Here is a 20,693-nt window from a genome sequence, read left to right on the forward strand (position 1 = left end):
TACTTTATAAAGAGAAATACTTTACTTATAAAAATATTTTATAAAAATAATTCACAAACTGACGTACTTTGATATAATACGTTAGATTGTAAATTATTTTTATTATAAAATAAATTTAATATATCATTTAAAATCATGTTAATTTTTAAAGTTATTTATATAAATTTTTTATGACTGTAATACTTTCTCTTTTGGTAATATAATTTCAGGCTAATATCACTTAAATTTGGAGCCAAAGGTCAAGGTGTACCTCTTGATCAATTGTATACAGAAATAAATTGATTCGTATGAAACTGGTAAAATAAATAAAAAAAAAACAATCCAAACATTATGGAAGCCGAGAACGTCATTTGCCATAAAAGCCGAAACGTTTCTCCGGGCCGCGAAGACCAGCGCGGTCGAGACTCAAAAAGACCTCTCTTGCGTCGATTACCCAAATTATTCGGATCTAATGCCGAAAAGCCCAATACCCATTTCTACGCTATGCCCATGTGACAAAACCACCAGCCCACTTCTCTGGCGTGATCCCATTTCTGCAAGGTCTCTGACTCGCTGTACCAAATTCTCAACTTGGGATCCCCCAAGGTACGCTGATTTTGATTTATTTTCCCTGTTGGGATCTGCTTGGTAAATCTCAATTTGTTTCTTTTCTACTACTCGGATTAATTTGGGTTTGATGGGTCCCGGTATGGGAGCTTGAAGTGATGCTCAATTTGAATTTGATTGTATTGTTCATGTGGGAATTTGGTATGAGGCCCTAGTTTTGATTTGGGTTAGATCTGGTTATGGTTTTGGTGATTGGTTTCTTCATCTTATCAGCGTTTTATGCATTAATGGCCAGTTTGGGTTTTCATCATTGTGTTTATTGAATTATTGAAAACTTCAAATTTTAGTAGTATAAATTAGGTAGTAAGGTAGTAATAGACTCCGGCATTTAGTAACGAATTCGGCATTTCATGGAGTTCTTTATTCTTTTTTCTTGAGTCTGCTTGCTCATGAACAATGCAATTGTTCTTTTTTCTACATTCAAACCTAAGATCTTCTGAGTTCACTGGTTTATTGTATGGGAATTAACTATTCGGTGTTTTTCTTATCCTTTAGCATCGGTTTCTAGACTTTAATGTCTCCTCACCTTATTACTTCAATCAACTATGTAACTCTTAGTTTAGCGACATATTTTATTACGTGTGTGTGTGTGTGTGTGTGTTGGGTTTATTTACAATTGGATCTTCCATGAGTTGATTTATGAATTAGTTAGGTCGAACTCCTATATTAAGTGAATGGAATGATTTGGCCAGGTTTTGGACTCTTGTATGCATGGTTTCTGGATTAATGGTTCAAACATAAATTGACTGTATCAAGAAAGTGGAACAAATATGGGGCATCTAAACCCACAGTTTGGAACCAATTCATTTAACGGTGAAAGGAAGGAGTCTCCTGCTAAGCCTTCCAGGGGCGCTTTAGCATGTATAATTAATTCTGAAATAGGTGCTGTTTTGGCTGTGATGAGGAGAAATGTACGGTGGGGAGTTCGCTATGTGGCAGATGATGATGATGATAACCTAGAGCACCCTCTCATCCATTCATTGAAAGAATTACGAAAGCAAATATTTTCTTGGCAACATCTGTGGAATAATATCGATCCATCCCTGTACCTCCAGCCGTTTTTGGATGTCATACGATCTGATGAAACTGGTGCACCAATCACTGGAGTTGCATTGTCATCTGTTTACAAGATATTAAGCCTTGACATACTTGGTCTTGATACTGTGAATGTCGGAGAAGCTATGCATTTGATAGTTGATGCTGTGACAAGTTGCCGGTTCGAGGTCACTGATCCTGCCTCTGAAGAAGTGGTGCTGATGAAGATACTTCAGGTTCTTCTAGCTTGCATGAAGAGTACAGCATCAGTTTGGTTGAGTAACCAGCATGTGTGCAATATCATAAATACATGCTTTCGAGTAGTTCATCAGGCTAGTTCCAAAGGTGAATTGTTGCAGCGGATAGCACGCCATACTATGCATGAATTGGTTAGGTGTATTTTTTCTCACTTGCCTGATATAGAAAAAACAGAACATGCATTGGCTAATGGAAGCAGGTCGTGTGTCCATGAAGAGGTAATGATTCTTGGCACATCCTTTGATGTAACATGTCCTCCAGTTTAACAGTACATACCACTTATGACACCTGCATTTGCATGAGTTCTGCTAAAAGAAAACAGATTAATTTTGTGAGAAGTCTTTTAAAGAATGTAGTACTTTTGGAGAATGTAGCATACTTGATGTTTATGACCATTTAGTGGCATGGAATTATATGTGGTCTGTAGGTGAAGCCTTGAATGATAAAAATCCTTAATTTTTAAATTGAGTGGCAGTGTACGGAGTACTCTGCGCCCTTATTTGTAGGATTTTGGGACCAGATATCAATTTTCCTTGTAAATTCTGAAAGCTCATTTTTTGTGCAGGTGGGTTCACCAGGGAAGGGTCTTACATCTGAAAGTGAACAGCTAGAAAATGGCAATGGTGGAATTGAATATGGTGGTCAATCAACTGCATATGCTTCTACAGCTCCCATGAGTACATCAGCCAGTGGGATGAGCGATGGTGGGACAAATGAGAACATAACTGAGTCTAGTAATAGAATGGAGCCTACTAAAAATGATGAGAAACTTATGATGGATCCATTTGGGATCCCATGCATGGTGGAGATATTTCATTTCTTGTGTTCCTTGTTGAATGTCATCGAGCACATTGAATTTGGTCCTAAATCAAATCCTATAGCTTATGATGAAGATGTGCCCTTATTTGCATTGGGATTGATTAACTCAGCTATTGAGTTGGGAGGGCCCTATATAAGTAAACACCCCCAGTTACTGGCTGTTGTTCAAGATGAATTGTTTCATAACCTTATGCAATTTGGTTTGTCGAGGAGTCCATTGATTCTCTCAACAGTATGTAGCATTGTTCTTAATCTCTATCATCATTTGCGAACTGAGCTCAAAGTGCAGCTCGAAGCTTTCTTGTCGTGTGTGCTTTTGAGGCTTGCGCAAAGCAAGCATGGTTCTTCGTACCAACAGCAGGAGGTTGCTATGGAGGCTCTGGTTGATCTCTGCAGACAGCAGACATTTATGGCTGAGATGTATGCAAACTTTGATTGTGACATAACCTGCAGTAATGTGTTCGAAGATCTTGCTAACCTGTTATCAAAAAGCGCATTTCCTGTGAATGGACCATTATCTGCAATGCACATTCTTGCCCTCGATGGTTTGATATGCATGGTTCACGGTATGGCTGAGAGACTAGGCAATGAACCGCCTTCTTTAAAGGCTTCATTTGATGATGAGGATTATGAAGCATTCTGGACAATGACATGCGAGAACTATAGCGACCCTAATTTTTGGGTTCCATATGTCCGTAAGTTGAAGTACTTAAAGAGAAATTTGATGGTTGGAGCTGACTACTTCAACAGGGATCCTAAGAAAGGTCTAGAGTTTCTTCAAGGAATGCATTTGTTGCCTGACAAACTTGACCCTAAAAGCGTGGCATGCTTTTTAAGATACACCACTGGGCTAGATAAGAATCTTGTTGGGGATTTTCTGGGGAATCATGATGAATTTTGTGTTCAGGTGCTTCGTGAGTTTGCTTGGACATTTGATTTCCAAGACATGAATTTAGATACTGCATTGCGTCTTTTCTTGGGAACTTTTAGATTGCCTGGTGAATCACAAAAAATACAGAGGGTGCTTGAGGCATTTGCAGAAAGATATTATGAGCAGTCACCACATATATTAATCAACAAAGATGCTGCTCTCGTGTTGTCATATTCACTTATAATGCTTAACACAGATCAGCACAATGCACAGGTAAAGAAAAAGATGACTGAAGAAGACTTTATCCGTAACAATAGGAGAATCAATGGAGGGAAAGATCTTCCTCGTGAGTTCCTGTCAGAGCTTTATCACTCAATCTCTGAGAATGAAATCCAGATGATCCCAGACCAAAGTGCTGGGTTTCCAGTGATGGCATCGAGTTGTTGGATTAATGTGATGCACAAATCCAAAAAAACCTCTCCTTTCATTGTCTGTGATTCGAGAGAGCCCTCACCTATGATATGTTTGCCATCCTGTCAGGTCCGACAATTGCTGCCATGTCAGTTATTTTTGATCAGGTGGAGCGGGAAGATGTTTTACAAACATGCATTGATGGATTCTTGTCTGTAGCCAAAATAGCAGCATGCTATCACCTTGATGATGTGTTGGATGATTTGGTTGTCTCTCTCTGTAAATTTACAACCCTCTTGACTCCATTATCCATTGAGGAAGCTATAGTTTCTTTTGGAGATAACTCTAAGGCCAGGATGGCAACCACAGCAGTTTTCACTATAGCAAATAGGTATGGTGATTATATTCATTCTGGCTGGAAGAACATACTGGACTGTGTGTTAAGCTTGTACAATCTTGGCCTTCTACCAGCTAATCTGGCTAGTGATGCAGAGTATGAGACGGAGGCCCCTTCTGATCCAGATCGGGCTAAACCTGCTACTACTTTGTCAGCATCACACATGCCGTCTTTGGCCCCTTCTCGTAAATCATCTGGCCTGATGGGCAGGTTCAGCCAGCTCTTATCTTTTGATATGGAGGAGCCAAGGTCACAACCAACAGAAGAACAGCTTGCAGCTCAGCAGCACACTCGTGAAACAATACAGAAGTGCCACATTGATAGCATTTTCACAGAGAGTAAGTTTCTCCAAGCTGAGTCTTTATTACAGCTCGTGAAGGCCCTTATCTTGGCTGCAGGCCGACTCCGTAAGGTAACTGGATCCATTGAAGATGAAGACACTGCTGTATTCAGCCTGGAGTTGCTGATCACAATTACATTGAACAACCGAGACAGGATAATGCTTATTTGGCAAGGTGTTTATGAGCACATATCTGATATTGTTCAGTCAACTATTCTGCCTTGCACTCTGGTGGAAAAGGCTGTATTTGGGCTCCTTAAGATATGCCAGAGATTGCTTCCCTATAAGGAAAACCTGACCGATGAACTCCTCAGGTCACTGCAACTGGTTTTAAAACTTGACGCTCGGGTTGCTGATGCTTATTGTGAACACATCACACAAGAAGTTCTGCGCCTTGTAAAATCAAATGCAACTCATATCAGATCCCATTTGGGTTGGCGGACAATTATTTCTTTACTATCCATCACAGCTCGGCATCCTGAGGCATCTGAAGTAGGGTTTGAGGCACTAGCATTTATTATGTCTGATGGGGCACACCTGTTGCCATCTAATTATGCTCTTTGTGTGGATGCTGCAAGGCAATTTGCTGAGTCTCGGGTTGGTGAGATTGATCGATCTGTTTCTGCCTTAGATCTGATGGCAGGTTCAGTCGTTTGTCTGGTAACCTGGTCTTCTGAGAGTAAAAATTCTGTGGATGAGGAGGCTTCAATGAAAGTCAATCAAGATATTGGGGAGATGTGGCTGAGGCTGGTCCAGGGTTTGAGGAAGGTGTGTTTGGACCAGAGAGAAGAAGTGAGGAACCATGCCATTTTAATGTTACAGAGGTCTTTGACAGGAGTAGATGGGATTCACCTTCCGAATACCTTGTGGTTGCAGTGTTTTGACCTGGTGATCTTCGTGTTGCTTGATGATTTACTGGAAATTGTGCTCGGGCAATCTCCAAAGGACTACCGGAATATGGAGGGGACACTTGGCCGAGCTGTGAAACTCATGTCAAAAGTGTTCCTGCATTTACTGTTGGATCTTTGGCGGTCACCTTCGTTCTGCAAACTATGGCTAGGGGTTCTTAATCGAATGGAGAAATATATGAACATGAAATTCAGGGGAAGAAGTAGTGAGAAGATTCATGAATTGATTCCTGAGCTCCTCAAGAACACTCTACTTGTGATGAAGACGACAGGATTACTCACACCCAATGATGCTATTGGTGGGGATAGTTTTTGGCAATTGACATGGTTGCATGTGAAGAATATATCCCTTCTTTGCAATTGGAAGTGTTTCCTGCACATGAATTGGAGCAGCTGCAAACAAAGCAAGTAAAAGCAGCAGGAATTCCTGCGCCTGATGGGACTGCACTTGTTCAGTCAAGTGAGACCACAGCATGAAAGGAATTTTAAATTGGAGGATTGCAGATTATACTGTGTTTTGGTAAATTTTAGATGGCCTGAAAAATATGCCTTATTGGTTTGCCCAAATACAGGTATACCAGCTATAACGCAAAGGCTGCCAGTCATCGATCGATGTTGATATTACAGTTGACAGCCTTCAGGGTTCACAAGATCAAGAGTTTCTGGAGGAGATGCACAAATAAACAAGAAACCCGACTTTGGAACCTAGTTTGACGCTGGATCGTTCAAACATCTTGCTTTGGCTAGGCTGTTGCTTTACTTTTCCACTTGATAAACTCATGAGCAGAATGGCTCTGTTTGGGAGAGAGCGTGTATAGTGCTCATTTGCTATATACGAAGGGGTCTCTAAGTAGATCTCTCACTTGAATTTTGTTTTCGGCTTATTAGTTTCTGTACCAAAACCATCAAATTGCACCATTTTCCTGTGTCTACCATAGTGTCAGTATATTCTAATGATAATACAATGGTTTAGTTCAGCTGGCATTTCTTGAGCTTGAGAATCTGTGTTTATATCGGGCCAGATGGTTCTTTTTATTTTGTAATTTTCTAGGAAGTTCTGAGCATCTCCTTCAGCATCTTGTTTTTGTTCTGACAAACTTATTTAGCAGATTACTCTCATTTTGTTACAATATTAGAGATGCAGAAATGCATGGTCTATACACAAATCTTATATAAGAAAGTCTACGCAATTTCATTGTAATTTAATTTGATACATCATATTGTAAAATTTTTTTATTATAATATAAATTTAATGTGTTATATTAAATCACATTTTAATAATAAAATATAGAAATTTTTAATTTTTTGATAAACGAAAATTTTAATTTAGTGATAATGTTGTTGTTATTATTATTATTATTATTATTTATGAAAGGTCTCGAGGTCCAGCGGCCCAATAAATATTGCCGCTTCCACTCCCCCGAAAAACTGGAATCTCTCCTAGCTGCATGCAAAACCTATACATTTGCCACGTCATAACTGTCCAGCTTTCTTCCCCAACACGAGCGTGCCCAGCGAGTGTATGATATCAAACATCACGAGAGCATTATCAACCGCACCGCCCAAACCACCCCCCCCCCCCCCCTTCTCCGGCGGGCCCCCGGACGATCTAATCCGCGGTGCCGCTTCTTCACTTCAAAAAAGCTCGACCACACCACCGGCAACTTCTCCGGGCATTTCTTAAAATCCCATCGCCCCCTCCGATCTCCTTTCTTCTAAGGTCCTAACGTTTAATCCGATCTTAATATCTTCGATTATGTGACCGATTCGCGTGATTTTCTCTGAATTAGGGTTATTTAAGTTGTTTTTGTTCGAGATGTTTCGAATTTTTTGTGGCCGATTTTTTTTGTTGGATTAGTTTAATCTTTTTTTCTGATTTAAGTGGTGATCGGTGATTAAACAGGAGGAATAGAAGATTAAGGGACGATGAGTGAGGTTTTTGAAGGATACGAACGCCAATACTGCGAGCTCTCCGCGAACCTTTCAAGAAAGTGTACGGCGTCTAGTGCTCTCCATGGAGGTAATGGATAAAGTTTCTTTTAATTTGACAATTAATTCCCTCATGTAATTGGTATATATATGTATTTTCGTCTTGGATTTCAGGTATGCATGTTGACGAGTTTTGAATATGTTTTTAATTAAATAATTGAGATTTTTTTTTTTTTTTAAGGGAAAACTAAGGACAATAAAATGACGAAAATTGGAAAGGAGGAAATGGATTAGTCGATTAAAAATGTTTTGTGGTCAACATTGATGTATTATGGTTCTGAGATACATATTGACTTATTTTGGGTATTTTTAAAATCACTATCCTTGAGAGAGTATTTGACGTGGATTGGTTTGATTGGTATGAATCTTGAGTGATTAGGATAATGCTAAGACTTCCCGCCACCGTACACTAGAAAGCTACGATTATGATCAACCTTAAGAAGTGAGACAAGTCTACAAACTATCTCACCCTGTAAAGCTGCAAAGGGTAAGATAGTGTTAATAGCTTTTGGCCCTTTGGTCTGGCCAAACTGCCCACATTGCAGATGCCATAAGGCCAGTGGATACTGATGACATGAATGGCCTTATGTGGATTGTTATCTGACATGTTCGCAATGAGAAGTATAAAATCGGTTACTCTTTTGTTGTACTTACCTGTTTTAATCTACAAATGAGTTACACTTTCAAACTGAATCTGAATTTTGAACTCCAAGCTTCTTAATAATATTGGGATGAAGATTCCAAGAATGTGAAAGGACCTGTTAACCCTTTTAAAATTTTTATCTGCAGTTTCCAAAGTGTAGAACAGGGTTACTAGTTGCATACTACTTTGATTCTTTCTACCGTATGATATATAGCTTGGCATGATACAATGGTGTAATGAAAGTAAATATGGTTCTCTTATATTTTAGTACATTGAAAAGAACAAAAAGAATACTAAGATTCTGCTGCTACTGGGATACAGATTTCCTAACTCATTTTAAACTGTGTATGTAACATATGTTTTGCATCGAATTATATCTTTGCCCTGCATGAGGATGTAGAAAGTGTCCAGCAGCTACGAGAGGTTTGTGCACATTTTCTGTACAAATCTTTGTGCAAGCAGATTTTCTGAGGGAAGTCCATGACATAGATTGATCTGCTCGAACAAAGTGAGACTGAGGAAGTGTAATGTAGAGTAATATTGTATGTCAAAGGCATTAATTGCCTAACTCGTTCCTGTCTTTCCTTTTTTCTCTCTTTATCCATCGTCTTCTTCCACTTTAATTATCTTTATGCACTTGTATCTAACTTATCTGCAATATCTTCTGACTTTCTGTTTTCCTAGGAGTTTCAGTTCCATATCACATAACCCTCCTTTCTGTCAATGTTCAATCGCCATATAACCCTATTTTAAGTCCCTAGTCTTTCTCACTTCATTCTTCATGTGTGTTTTTTTATCAATGGATTTGGTGACGGTTCATGCATGTAGTTTGGTTTTGTACATACGCTTGCACACCCCCCCCCCCCCCTCTCCCGCGGGGGCTTATCCTTTGTATAACTAGTATGGACACTGAATTTCCCAATGCCCACCAAAAACCACCCTCCTGATATTATTGTTTTTTGTAATGTCTCCTTGATCTGCAGAGCAAAAGAAACAGAAATTTGCCGAGATAAAGTCCGGAATTGATGAAGCGGAATCTTTGGTACCTACTTGACTTTTGTTCTTGGGGAATTAGATATACATGGTCCTGTATTCTCAGTATTAAAACAGGATGTTGCTTGTAAATGTTTCAGATCCGAAAAATGGATCTGGAAGCAAGAAGTTTGCAGCCTAATATTAAGGCTGTCCTTCTTGCTAAGTTGAGGGAATATAAATCAGATCTGAACAATCTGAAAAGTGAAGTCAAAAGAATTGTATCTGGTAACTTAAATCCAGCTGCCAGAGATGAGCTGTTGGAATCGGGCATGGCAGACGCACTCACGGTATGCCTACATAGTTTCTGCTTGCTTATTCTTTTGAAGTGACTTGGTGATTTATAATCTTTTAGCGGTTTTATGATAGACATGGTCACTTAACTGGAAAAGAGATTTCAGCTTCTATGTTCTTTTAGCACCATTGTGATACATTCATGCAATTCACTTTGTCATCTGAATGATGACAGTCAAGTAATTGAGTCTGTGGATATGGGCAGCCTTAAGTCGTTTACATCTCTAAAATTCTTACTGGTTTTGCTTCTTCAAATTTGGTAAATTGAAACTTTAATTCTGATTTCAAGGCCTGATAACTGGTGAATATTGATACATTACTTTTTCCTTCTTCCTTGAATTTGTGGATTTTCATTTGATACATATGATTGATGTTGCAATAGGCATCTGCTGACCAGAGAACAAGATTAATGATGTCTACGGAGAGATTAGGCAAATCTGGTGACAGAATTAAGGAAAGCAGAAGAACCATGCTGGAAACAGAGGAGCTTGGTGTTTCAATTCTTCAAGATTTGCATTCTCAGCGACAGTCTCTCTTGCATGCTAATAACATGGTAGTTAGTTATTCACGAAGGCTTCCGATTCAATTTATAGCCATTGATAAAAGCTTCTTGTTGCATTTTGGTGGATATTTTATTATTTTATACAAGGGATATATGTTTTTTTTTTTTTTAAAAAAAAAAAAAAGGATGGAACCTCAATTTTATCAATAAACCCTCACTTCTGGTAGATGAATACTGTTGTTACATTGCCCAAAACCAAGGTGTAAAACTAAACCAAAACCAATGTCTATGTTCTGTATGTAAAACCCATCATTTACAGCATAACACTGGCAAACCTATTTTATCTATTCCTAGTATTCCTGTAATTTCCATTGGATCTGGAAAAAAAAAAAAAAAAAAACTTTCGTAGGCCCTTTTGCACCCTGTCCTTTCACTTGCATTCTCGTGCCACTATTGGGTATCATCTACATTTTCTTTTTTGTTGTCTTTTTTTTTTTTTTTTTTCATTCTCAGCAGTAGTGCCTGGTACTCTGTACCTATTATCGTTGGCCATTTTATTAACTTACCAGTTTAAGCTGCTCTATTTTTCAATTATAATATTTTACCCTGCAGCAGAAATGGTGAAAATATGTCACTTATATATCTGATTGTTTTCCTTCTGTTGCAGCTGCATGGAGTGGATGATAACATAGGAAAGAGCAAGAGAATATTGACTGCCATGTCAAGGAGAATGGCCAAGAACAAGTGGATAATTGGCATCATTATTGCAGTTCTTGTCATCGCCATCATCTTGATCTTGTATTTTAAACTTTCTAAATAGCGAGGAAATTTTCTCCTGTTGAGCTTGTGGGGGTGTCTCCAGGGGACTCCGTTTTCTTTTTTCTTCTCTTTATATACTGTTGTTGGTTCTTTTTGTGAGCTTGTAATTTGAGTGCTAACACAAAGATACTTTGCTATGCGGTAACAGCTGCATGATGTGCTTTGTTCATCGTTGGATGTCACAATGTGTGCTCTAATTTGGCATGTGAGTGTTGGTTCTTCTATGATTACTCATGATCATCTTTTCCTTGTGTGGAGGTTTCCATTATATCCTGTGTAAATATCTTTCATGTTTGCATCCCCTTGAAAGTATTCTCGTATTATTTATCGTAACTCTTATGTTTGTGACCGGTTTAATCACATTTCCTGTATTTATTATAAGGTTACAGGTTATGTGACACTTGATCGAAGAAAAGAAATGATATTTGTAGTTTTAAGGTGTTTAAGTTTTGTGCATTCTGAATAATGATCACCATTATTTACCGATCAAGAAAATAATAATGATACACATCATATTTCACGATAATGTTTTAAGACGAAGATAGTTTTATAAAGTAATGTTATTTTTGTTAGTTAATTTATAAAAGTATTTCTCATTTAAAATATAAATGTGTAAAGTGTTAATGTAAATAATTTCTATTTATTTAAAGAGGCTCCTCAAAATTCTAGAAAATCTCGTTAAGTCCGGCCAACTTTATAGTGGAAGCAGGACTCGCAGGAGGCAGCTCTCAGTTGTTTTGAAGAGTGCCACGGCCACCATGTGAATCGTTTTGGATGCTTGCCTACAACTTTGCAATTCCTCTCCCTCTCCGTCTCGGTTCCCACTCATCTAATGAAATGGCCAAGCTACTGTTCCCTCCCCTCACTCCCCCACCACTTTCGTTCCCTTCTTCGCGCCTGCGCTCGACACTCCTCTCTCGACACGGGCAAGAAACTCCACGCCACTATCATCACCACAGGCCTTGCCGCTTCCCCGGACTCCTTTCTTCCCAACGCCCTCCTTCACTTGTATGCTGCATGCCATGACTTATGTTATGCACAAAAACTATTCGATGGAATTCCAAACTCGCACAAAGACACCATAGACTGGACCATCTTTATGGGCTGCTGTGCCCGACATGGGGAGCCGAGGAATGCGCTACATATGTTTGTTAAAATGGGAAAAGAGGGAGTGAAGGTCGATGATGTGGCCGTGGTTTGCGTGTTCAATGCGTGTGCATGGTTGGGAGACCATTTGTTTGGCGTGCAAGGGCATGGTTGCGTGGTGAGGATGGGATTGAATGCTAGTGTGAAGGCGTGCAATGCAGTTATGGATATGTACGTGAAGTGTGAGATGTTGGGTGAAGCGAGGCGGGTGTTTGAAGAGATGGAGGAACGGAGTGTTGTGTCATGGACAGTGATCTTGGATGGTGTGGTTAAATGTGAAGGTGTGGGAAGTGGGAGGGTGGTGTTTGATATGATGCCAGATAGAAATGAGGTTGCGTGGACTATAATGATAGTGGGTTATGTGGAGAGAGGGTTTGTCCGGGAAGCACTGTTGCTTCTTGGCGAGATGGTTTTTTATTGTGGTTTGGAGTTGAATTATGTTACTCTTTGTTCTTTTTTATCAGCAAGTGCACAGTCGGGGGATGTGATGATGGGTAAGTGGGTTCATGTTTATGCCTTGAAGACACTAGGATGGCAGATGGATATCATGGTGGGCACAGCTTTGGTAGATATGTACGCAAAATGTGGAAGAGTTGATGCTGCGTATAAGGTTTTTAAGTGTATGCCACGAAGGAATGTGGTGGCGTGGAATGCTATGCTTAATGGCTTAGCCATGCATGGGCGGGGTAAAGTTGTGGTGGATATGTTTCCTCGTATGGTAAAAGAAGCCAAGCCAGATGATGTAACCTTCATGTCTGTGTTAAGTGCCTGCAGTCACTCAGGTCTCGTTGATAAGGGTGGCCAATACTTCCATGACCTTGAATCTGTATATGGCATTACACCTAAATTAGAGCATTATGCTTGCATGGTGGACCTTCTCGGCCGGGCTGGCTGTTTTGAAGAAGCTGAGATTTTAATAAAGAAGATGCCAATGCCTCCAAACGAAGTGGTTATGGGATCCCTTCTGGGTTCATGCAGTGCTTACGGAAAGCTACAGTTGGGTGAACGCTTTCTGCAAGAGCTGTTACAAATGGATCCCCACAACACGGAATATCATATCCTGCTTTCAAATATGTATGCATTAGCAGGAAAGCGGGACAAGGCTAATTTCCTCAGGCAGATTCTTAAAAAGAGAGGAATTAAAAAGGTGCCCGGAATGAGTTCAATTCATGTTGGTGGTCAAGTTCATCAGTTCAGCGCAGGGGATAAGTCACATCCACAAACGAGAGAGATTTATATCACGTTAGACGAGATGATTAGAAGATTGAAATTGGCTGGATATGCCCCAAATGCTGCTTCCCAAGTTTTCTCCGGTTGTGACAATAGGGAAGGAAACATGGATCATGAACAAGAGGAGATAGAGCAGGCCCTGTTCTCTCACAGTGAGAAGCTGGCAGTCTGTTTTGGTCTGATGAGCACAAGACCTGGTTCACCTCTTTATATTTTCAAGAACCTACGTATATGCCAAGACTGTCACTCTGCTATTAAGATAGTTTCTGACATATACGATCGAGAAATTGTTGTGAGAGACCGCAACCGTTTTCATTGTTTTAAGCAAGGTTGTTGTTCTTGTTCTGATTATTGGTGACCATTATTACTTCAATACACTCACGATTGTACAAAAATAGTTTAGGTCTTATTCTTTAGCTGCTGGTCTCTTTGTAACTTCTGATTATCAGGAAGATTGTCCCGGAGGCTCATGCGTATATGGCATTTTGATATCCTGTTGGTTTCTTCTTTTTTTTTTAATACTCGTCCTTTTAATTTAGTTAATCCCATGGCATCTCATTAAATTTATGATTTTGCAACAATTGATGGCTCATGGCAGTGCTCGATATTTCCCAATGATTTTTATATTTAATGATGATATATAGATTGTCATGCATGAGGGGATGTAGCTCAAATGGTAGAGCGCTCGCTTTGCATGCGAGAGGCACGGGGTTCGATCCCCCGCATCTCCAACCGTTTTCTTCTTCAACCATTTTCGTTTTTGTTCAATAATACTGCTCTCCAGCGTTCCCCATCTCATGTATGATTCAGAAAACTCCCATCTCACGTATCTAGTTCCAAATCTCCATAATTTTTAGCTAGGAGTTGTCAATACCACAGCATTTCTCAGTGAGGAGCCAGTTGTTAACTTAGGCTTCGTTTGGTTGTTGAATTCAATCTAATTTTAAATTGAATCTAACATTTAAATACCCAACACTCAAATTATTAAACTCATCTAAACTTAAAACCTCTTTACACGTTAGATCCACAACCTTATTCAAATCTCCATAAAAAGTATCAAACTCATTTTTACATCTAAACACTTTAAACTCAGTGTAAATAGATTTCACATAACTTCCTTTACTACTCAACTCACAATTATTCATAAAGAATTGAATTCAACTCAACATCTAAACGCAGCCTAATAATCCCGGTTAAAAAATATATCTATTCAAAAAACAAACCAATAAGTGCTACTGTGCTTGGGTCACAAGACAGACGCTTGTCTAAGGCCTCATTTGTTTTCGCAAATAAAATAAGATAAGTTAATATTAGAGTTAAAAGTTGAATAAAATATTATTAAAATATATTTTTTAATATTATTTTTGTTTTAAAATTTGAAAAAAAAAATTGAATTGTTTATTTTATTTTACCTGAAAATTTGAAAAAATTATAATACTTAAATAAATTAAGAAGAGTTGTGAAAACATTAGAGGTTAAGCTTGGTTTGGATAGTGAGAATACCTGAGAAGTGTTGAGAATGTTTGTGAATAGTAGTAAAAAATAATAAAAAAGTAATAATAAAATATTAAAAAATAGGTGAAAAGTAATAAATAGTAGAAAATTAGATAAAAAATAATAATAAAATAAAAAATAGTAGTGAGAGTACATCAAGTACTCTCACTTGCCAAACACAACCTTAAGTCGTTTCAACATACGTAGGATCATCATGTATTATTGACAACATCATGAGCTAGCCATTGCAGTGTCAAAACTCGCAGATACTCGAGCTAATTCCAAAAACACCACGTGCTTACATCATTATTTACGGGGTACAAATTTATTTATTTCTTAATTTTCTCAATTAGCGAAAGCATCTTGCTTCTGAATAATCGTCAGTCCTGAATTGCCAAACAAATGACAACATCTTTTTTAAAAGAGTAATATGAATAGTTCATAGTAGCACATATTAAACAAGTACATACAGATCAGATATAATTCTTTACAACTCTATAGCATAAAAACGTTGAAAGACCAACACTAAATTCTTATCACGCCGAGCATGTAAGACATCAACAAACTCAGTTCTCCCATTAGTTGCTGGGAATCTTCAGCAGGTCACCTTCAATTAACTTCTAAGCAGAATATGGAATCCTCAAGGCCATTTTCTGGGCAAGCCAAGGTCTTTCTGGATCCGGGTCAATGAAATGATGCATGATGAATTGTTCTGCTTCTTCATCTACCAATTCTCTAGCCCATGTGACCCGTTTTGAAGGGCAACTCCCTGGCCCAAAACACCTGCATATTTTATTGCAGCACAACAAAAGTATTGATTGTGCTACTAGTATACTCGTTAAAATAAGATGTGTTAATGCCGGTGAAGAAGCTGCACAAGAATGAATAAAGAGAAACAATATTCCTAGAGAAACCAAGCGCATTCTAAAATCAAAGCAAAGAAACTTGGCCAATCAAACCCGAGTCAAATCCAATAACTCAACATTTCCTTTTCTTAACTTTTTTCTGTACAAAAACCCAAGTCATCGATCTTTTGAGAATCTAATATATGATCCACTCACTCAAGCCCCTGATAGCTAGATTAAATCCATTGGTGGTATTGTATCTGTTTCAAACAGACGTCTACTAAAAGTTAGGAGAAAGCGATACCTGTATTCATAAAAGCAAGCACTTCTCTCATTCTCTGCTTTGCCCCAGTTGTCCCACCCAACATGTTTGATACATGCATCCATATATGTGTATGCAAAGACCACCCTTCCAAAAGGACCCATGGTCGTCCAAGACATGCATACGGAGTTCCTCCATTGCCAGTGATAACACATCTGCATCCACACAGTATTTATAGGTGACATATAGAAGCAATTGTATAATCTCAAACCAAAAGTTTGAAGGCAGAGAGAAAAGTAACTATAAAGGCTAGGAAAATCCTTTTTGACAAAAGGTTGTTTTAGGTATCGTTTGGATTCGAAGATGAGTTGAGATGGGTTGTGAATAGTAGTGAGAGTTGTGAGTTAAAGTTGTTGAATAGTAGTGAGATGAGTTGAGATGGATTGTAAATACAAACCTAATATCTTTAAATCACACATTGGCTACTTCAACCAAGAAAAGTATGAAAGCCATCAAATTTATGTAGCCTTAAAGCCTGTACCAGAAGTAAAATGCACAGGTTTGATCTGTAGATTACAGAAAATGCTTGGAATAGCAAAAAAAGAATAGGAGGAAAAAAATGACCTCAACATAATGCCCCAAATTAACTTATCAATTCGAAGTGTTTGGGTAAGAAACCAAGTTGTTCAAAAATGAAAAATAATAAAATGCTATTCAATTAAATACCTTAAGAAAACATAACCAGTTGTCTCCTGAGAGGATTTTCTGCTTTGTGCAGTTATGAATCCTGCAGATTTGCAGTGGATATGACAATGCTCCAAGAGTGCAGTGCTATTGCCAAAAATGAAATCCACACTTCCTTCGATATAGCAATCTTTTAAATATTGTTTTCCATGATGCAGGTACAAAGTATCCTGTATCAGAATCATATAAGAAATAGTCATTTATGTATAATTATCTCAGATAACTTGTCTAATTTTTTTCCTGAATGAAGAAGACAATTGCAGACAACCAAACAACACATATAAGCATCTATTTTTCCAAGACCCGTCAGTTGATCCAAGATACTACGTAATAGATATTTCCTGAAAGTAACCATCAAATCAAACATAAAGAATCCCCAATTACTTCACTTCAAGAAAATAAAAAGAATAATCAAATTATGATCAATGTAAGGCCATTCTTCATTATTTAGAGAGGAAAGTATGCATTTGTTGCCAGGAAGCAACGAAGTGTTCATTGCCATCAAACCAACATCTTAAAAAGGTGCACTTTGAAGTCACTGACCTACAAAATTAACTGATAATGAAAAAATTCATGTACCTGCCACCCAAGAAATCTGCAATTATAGAAGGCGGATCGATCGGCTGTTACTCTAATTGCCACAGCTTGGCCAGAACCCTACCGAAAGCAAACCAAAAACGAAGTAAAAAACCAACCTCTGACAATTCTAAATGCCAACAATAAAATGTTCCTTTGAGTATGCTCGAAGCGTAAAAAAAACAAAAAGAGTTCCAACGTACACAATACCCAAATTACCAAGACCAACCAATGTATTCATTAACAAATAAAAAGCCCCAACTTTGAGTAAACTTAGAACCCCGAACTATAATTTCCTACATTCCAAACTATCTAAAACCTTTTTCTATGTTTAAAAAGTAGTAAGACAACTTATCAGACACTCGCAAAAAGAACGAAAAAACAAAAAGGGAGAATTTTCAGCATATTCAAATCCACATATGGCAGCTTACCCATTCAGTACACGCCTCAGAAGTGGGTTTCTACCACATCTAGGCGAACACCCAATGCTAAAAATTCAAAAGCTAGTGCAACAACAAAGACCCGGAAAATTGAAACATGAAAGATAAAAGCTTGAGTTTTCTGTTGAGTATATTCAAAGATTACCTGAGGAGAAGAGTTTTCAAAAGTAATATTCTCAGCAATGAAATCCTCCCCTTCCACAATAGTGCTTCCACAACCAAACGTTCCAGTCCCGATCACCCGAGAGCCCTGCAAAACCCATCAGCCACTCAGCAACCAAAATATCATTAAATTTTTCTGCATATGTGGCACAAGCCCCGAGCTACCCCGGGTGCAGCCTACCTGGTGGTGGTCAATTTGGGAGGCGGTGTTGTGCCAGGTGAGCACGGTATCCTCGGGGTTGAGACTAGCGAGAGTGATGAAGTTCTTGGTCTTCGGCACGTACACCGGCTGCTTGTAGATGCCCGGCGCGACGCGAATCACCGTCCGACGCGTATTGCCGAGTGGCACCGCGTCTATTGCATCCTGCACCGTGCCATAATCCCCGTTCCCATCCTGTGACACCGTTATTACACATGCCGCAGCCATTGATTTTCTCCCTCTCTCTCTCTCTCTCCCTCTCTCCCTCTACCGGATATGGGATCGGTTTGTGGAAGGGAGAGAGAACGCGGCCAGAAAACGTTAAAAGTGAAACAGAATCTAATCCTAGTTTTCTTCTCGAGGGATGGCAAAGTATTTTGGCTTGGTTGGCTTTGTTTGTTTAAAGACCGACTTTGAAAAAGCAGTCTGTGGCCCCTCCTGTTTTGTCTACGAGAGTAATAACTGTTACTGTACAGACAAGACTAGTTTGGCATCTTAAAAATATTTTATTATTTTATTATCTAATTTTTATTATTATTTTTTTATTACTATTTACAAAATATTTAAAAAGGAGCGATCGCTCCATTTTGACCGTTGGGCATACCGCTCAGCCTAAATTTTTCTTTTTTTTTTTTTACATTTTTTTAACATATTTAAATATATTTAAAAAATAAAAAAATACACCAATATACTTAAAATCACTTTCTTAACCACTAAATAAAAAAAATAAAATAAAAAAATAAATTTTAATTATGGATCAAATAGAGGTGTCAAATTGGAGAGGTATAGTAGACTTTCTCTATTTAAAAATACCTTGTTATCCCAAATACAACCTAAACGCTCGTATTATAAAATCAGTTGAAATTTGAAATTTAAACAAATTAAAAATGTTTTAATTTATACAAAAATTAAATTATTTTTTATGAAACGATGTAATAAAATTAATAAAAAGTAATTGTGGTTTCAAAAATACCATTCAAAAGACCAAAGGAGAGGTTATTGCTAACATTTAAATGGGGACTAATTAGATATGAATATTTTATTTTATTGAAGAGTTATTATATTATCAAGTTGGTGTGTAGAATATACTATTTACATTATATAAATTGTAAAGTTTAATTTTTAAGATTTAATTTTAAAAAATATCTTCTAAATCAAATTATATCATATAAACATTTTATTATATATGATTTTTACATTGACTTGAGAATAAAATAATTCAAAACCTTAAGTTTTAAGCCTAGACAAAAAATCTTGTTTCAATAACCAGCTTTGAGGGCATAATTTGGCCATGGTCATAGTTAAAGAAAATGCTAGGAAACCTCTTTTGGTTCCCTTTTAGTGTTACTATTTATTAAAAAATATTATTTTGTACATTCAATTTATCTTCTCATTTTGACAATTTATATATTTTAATTTTTTTTATTTAATAATTAAGAAAGTGACTATTAATATATTGATTTTTTTTATATATTTTTTAAAAATATTTTAAAATAATAAAAAAATTAAATAAAAAAATAAAAACAATATTTTGAACTGCTAGGTCAAAATGAGGGTGCTACTTTCTGCAACTTTATGCAACTCAACAACATTTGCTCCCTTCTCTCGATACTAATCTTGTACAAATTACTAACTGCCACTTCTCTCTACATTTGACTTCAGAGTCGGTGTCTTTTTTTTTTTTTTTTTGTAGGCAGAGTCGGTGTCTTTTAGCATATCACACCTAGTTTTCCTCCATTTTCACTCGCTTATTCTCCCAATTAAAGATTTAGTCACCAAAACAACTTAACCATAGCTGGTCACCCTATCTCTCTTTCTCTGACTCTATTTCTTCACCATGAACTTGGAGCTACGATGCTGAACTAGTACAACAAATCATGAGCTGCAACACCAAGAACCTCCATTTCTGGTGGAGAATCACTGCTTCTGTTCTCCTTCTACTTCCCTCTTTCGCTCTCAACTCGGATGGGATCCTCTTGCTTTCCTTTAGATACTCAATCCTCAGTGACCCACTATCAGTCTTGGAGAGCTGGAATTACAACGACGAAACACCATGCTCATGGACCGGAGTCGCCTGCATCGAAATCGGAAACCCCGGCACGCCGGATACGTTTAGGGTCACCAGCTTAGTCCTCCCCAACAGCCAACTTCTGGGTTCGGTCTGAAAGAAACCAAAATTGTTCTGGAAAAGCTTACCAGAGGCAGAGTGCATATGCGTATATATATATACAAAACCGTTACATTTGGATGAGAACAAACTTAAGAGATTCTAAGATTGTTACAAATGATCAGCAAAATAGATTACAAACATTCAAATATAAGATAAGCCGTTGGAGATAAACTTGGAGACACAGCTCACTGGGTTGACGGAAACAAAACAGTTTATTGGTTTGTCGTTGGGTTGGCTTGAATATTTGAAAGATCAATATTATCTTTAACATTCCCCTGCAAACTGGCGAGAAGATCAGAGATGGCCAGTTTGTCACGAAGAAAACAAAATCTATCAGCTGTATGCCCTTTGGTGAAAATGTCTGCAGGTTGGATAGAAATTGAAATATGCTGCAAAATAATGTCTCGGTGAGCTACTTTTTCACGAACAAAATGGTAGTCCACTTCGATATGTTTCGATCGTGCATGAAAGATAGGATTGGAGGCAAGTGCTAGAGCACTA

The 20,693-nt window shown here is 37.9% G+C and overlaps 4 protein-coding genes and 1 non-coding gene across 5 annotated transcripts; 4 read left to right on the forward strand and 1 right to left on the reverse strand.

Moving 5' to 3' along the window:
- Window positions 1-387: 387 nt before the first annotated feature.
- On the forward strand, window positions 388-6,626 carry LOC121249741 (ARF guanine-nucleotide exchange factor GNOM-like). Its single transcript, XM_041148523.1, is given in 5 exon segments — window positions 388-585; window positions 1,299-2,117; window positions 2,465-4,094; window positions 4,097-5,989; window positions 5,992-6,626. Coding segments are annotated over 4 exon segments (4,395 nt in total). The 5' UTR covers window positions 388-585; window positions 1,299-1,376; the 3' UTR covers window positions 6,123-6,626.
- Window positions 6,627-7,083: 457 nt separating this feature from the next.
- LOC121249742 (vesicle transport v-SNARE 13-like) lies at window positions 7,084-11,178 on the forward strand. Its single transcript, XM_041148524.1, has 6 exons — window positions 7,084-7,365; window positions 7,549-7,665; window positions 9,261-9,319; window positions 9,411-9,599; window positions 9,986-10,156; window positions 10,773-11,178. Exons 2-6 carry the CDS (start codon window positions 7,572-7,574, stop codon window positions 10,923-10,925), a joined length of 666 nt encoding a protein of 221 aa, XP_041004458.1. The 5' UTR covers window positions 7,084-7,365; window positions 7,549-7,571; the 3' UTR covers window positions 10,926-11,178.
- Window positions 11,179-11,567: 389 nt separating this feature from the next.
- LOC121249743 (pentatricopeptide repeat-containing protein At5g15340, mitochondrial) lies at window positions 11,568-13,783 on the forward strand. Its single transcript, XM_041148525.1, has one exon. It carries the CDS (start codon window positions 11,757-11,759, stop codon window positions 13,656-13,658), a length of 1,902 nt encoding a protein of 633 aa, XP_041004459.1. The 5' UTR covers window positions 11,568-11,756; the 3' UTR covers window positions 13,659-13,783.
- A 175-nt stretch (window positions 13,784-13,958) lies between these two features.
- Window positions 13,959-14,031, forward strand: TRNAA-UGC. The gene has a single exon. It is a non-coding gene; the product is annotated as a tRNA-Ala (tRNA).
- Window positions 14,032-15,122: 1,091 nt separating this feature from the next.
- Window positions 15,123-18,403, reverse strand: LOC121249744 (pectinesterase 31). Its single transcript, XM_041148526.1, is given in 7 exon segments — window positions 15,123-15,577; window positions 15,944-16,061; window positions 16,064-16,116; window positions 16,628-16,815; window positions 17,225-17,302; window positions 17,807-17,911; window positions 18,005-18,403. Coding segments are annotated over 7 exon segments (951 nt in total). The 5' UTR covers window positions 18,251-18,403; the 3' UTR covers window positions 15,123-15,414.
- Between the last annotated feature and the right edge of the window lie 2,290 nt (window positions 18,404-20,693).

Source organism: Juglans microcarpa x Juglans regia, chromosome 2D (genome assembly GCF_004785595.1).
Source record: "Juglans microcarpa x Juglans regia isolate MS1-56 chromosome 2D, Jm3101_v1.0, whole genome shotgun sequence".
In the NCBI taxonomy this organism is placed as follows: domain Eukaryota; kingdom Viridiplantae; phylum Streptophyta; class Magnoliopsida; order Fagales; family Juglandaceae; genus Juglans; species Juglans microcarpa x Juglans regia.

What these genes read in the sequence shown, in the direction of transcription:
- LOC121249743 (XM_041148525.1), top strand. Translation starts at nt 11,757, where the DNA reads ATGAAATGGCCAAGCTACTGTTCCCTCCCCTCACTCCCCCACCACTTT.
- LOC121249742 (XM_041148524.1), top strand. Translation starts at nt 7,572, where the DNA reads ATGAGTGAGGTTTTTGAAGGATACGAACGCCAATACTGCGAGCTCTCC. An exon ending in TTGATGAAGCGGAATCTTTG is followed by an intron (nt 9,320 to 9,410) that starts GTACCTACTTGA and finishes TAAATGTTTCAG; the next exon opens with ATCCGAAAAATGGATCTGGA. An exon ending in TCTTGCATGCTAATAACATG is followed by an intron (nt 10,157 to 10,772) that starts GTAGTTAGTTAT and finishes CTTCTGTTGCAG; the next exon opens with CTGCATGGAGTGGATGATAA.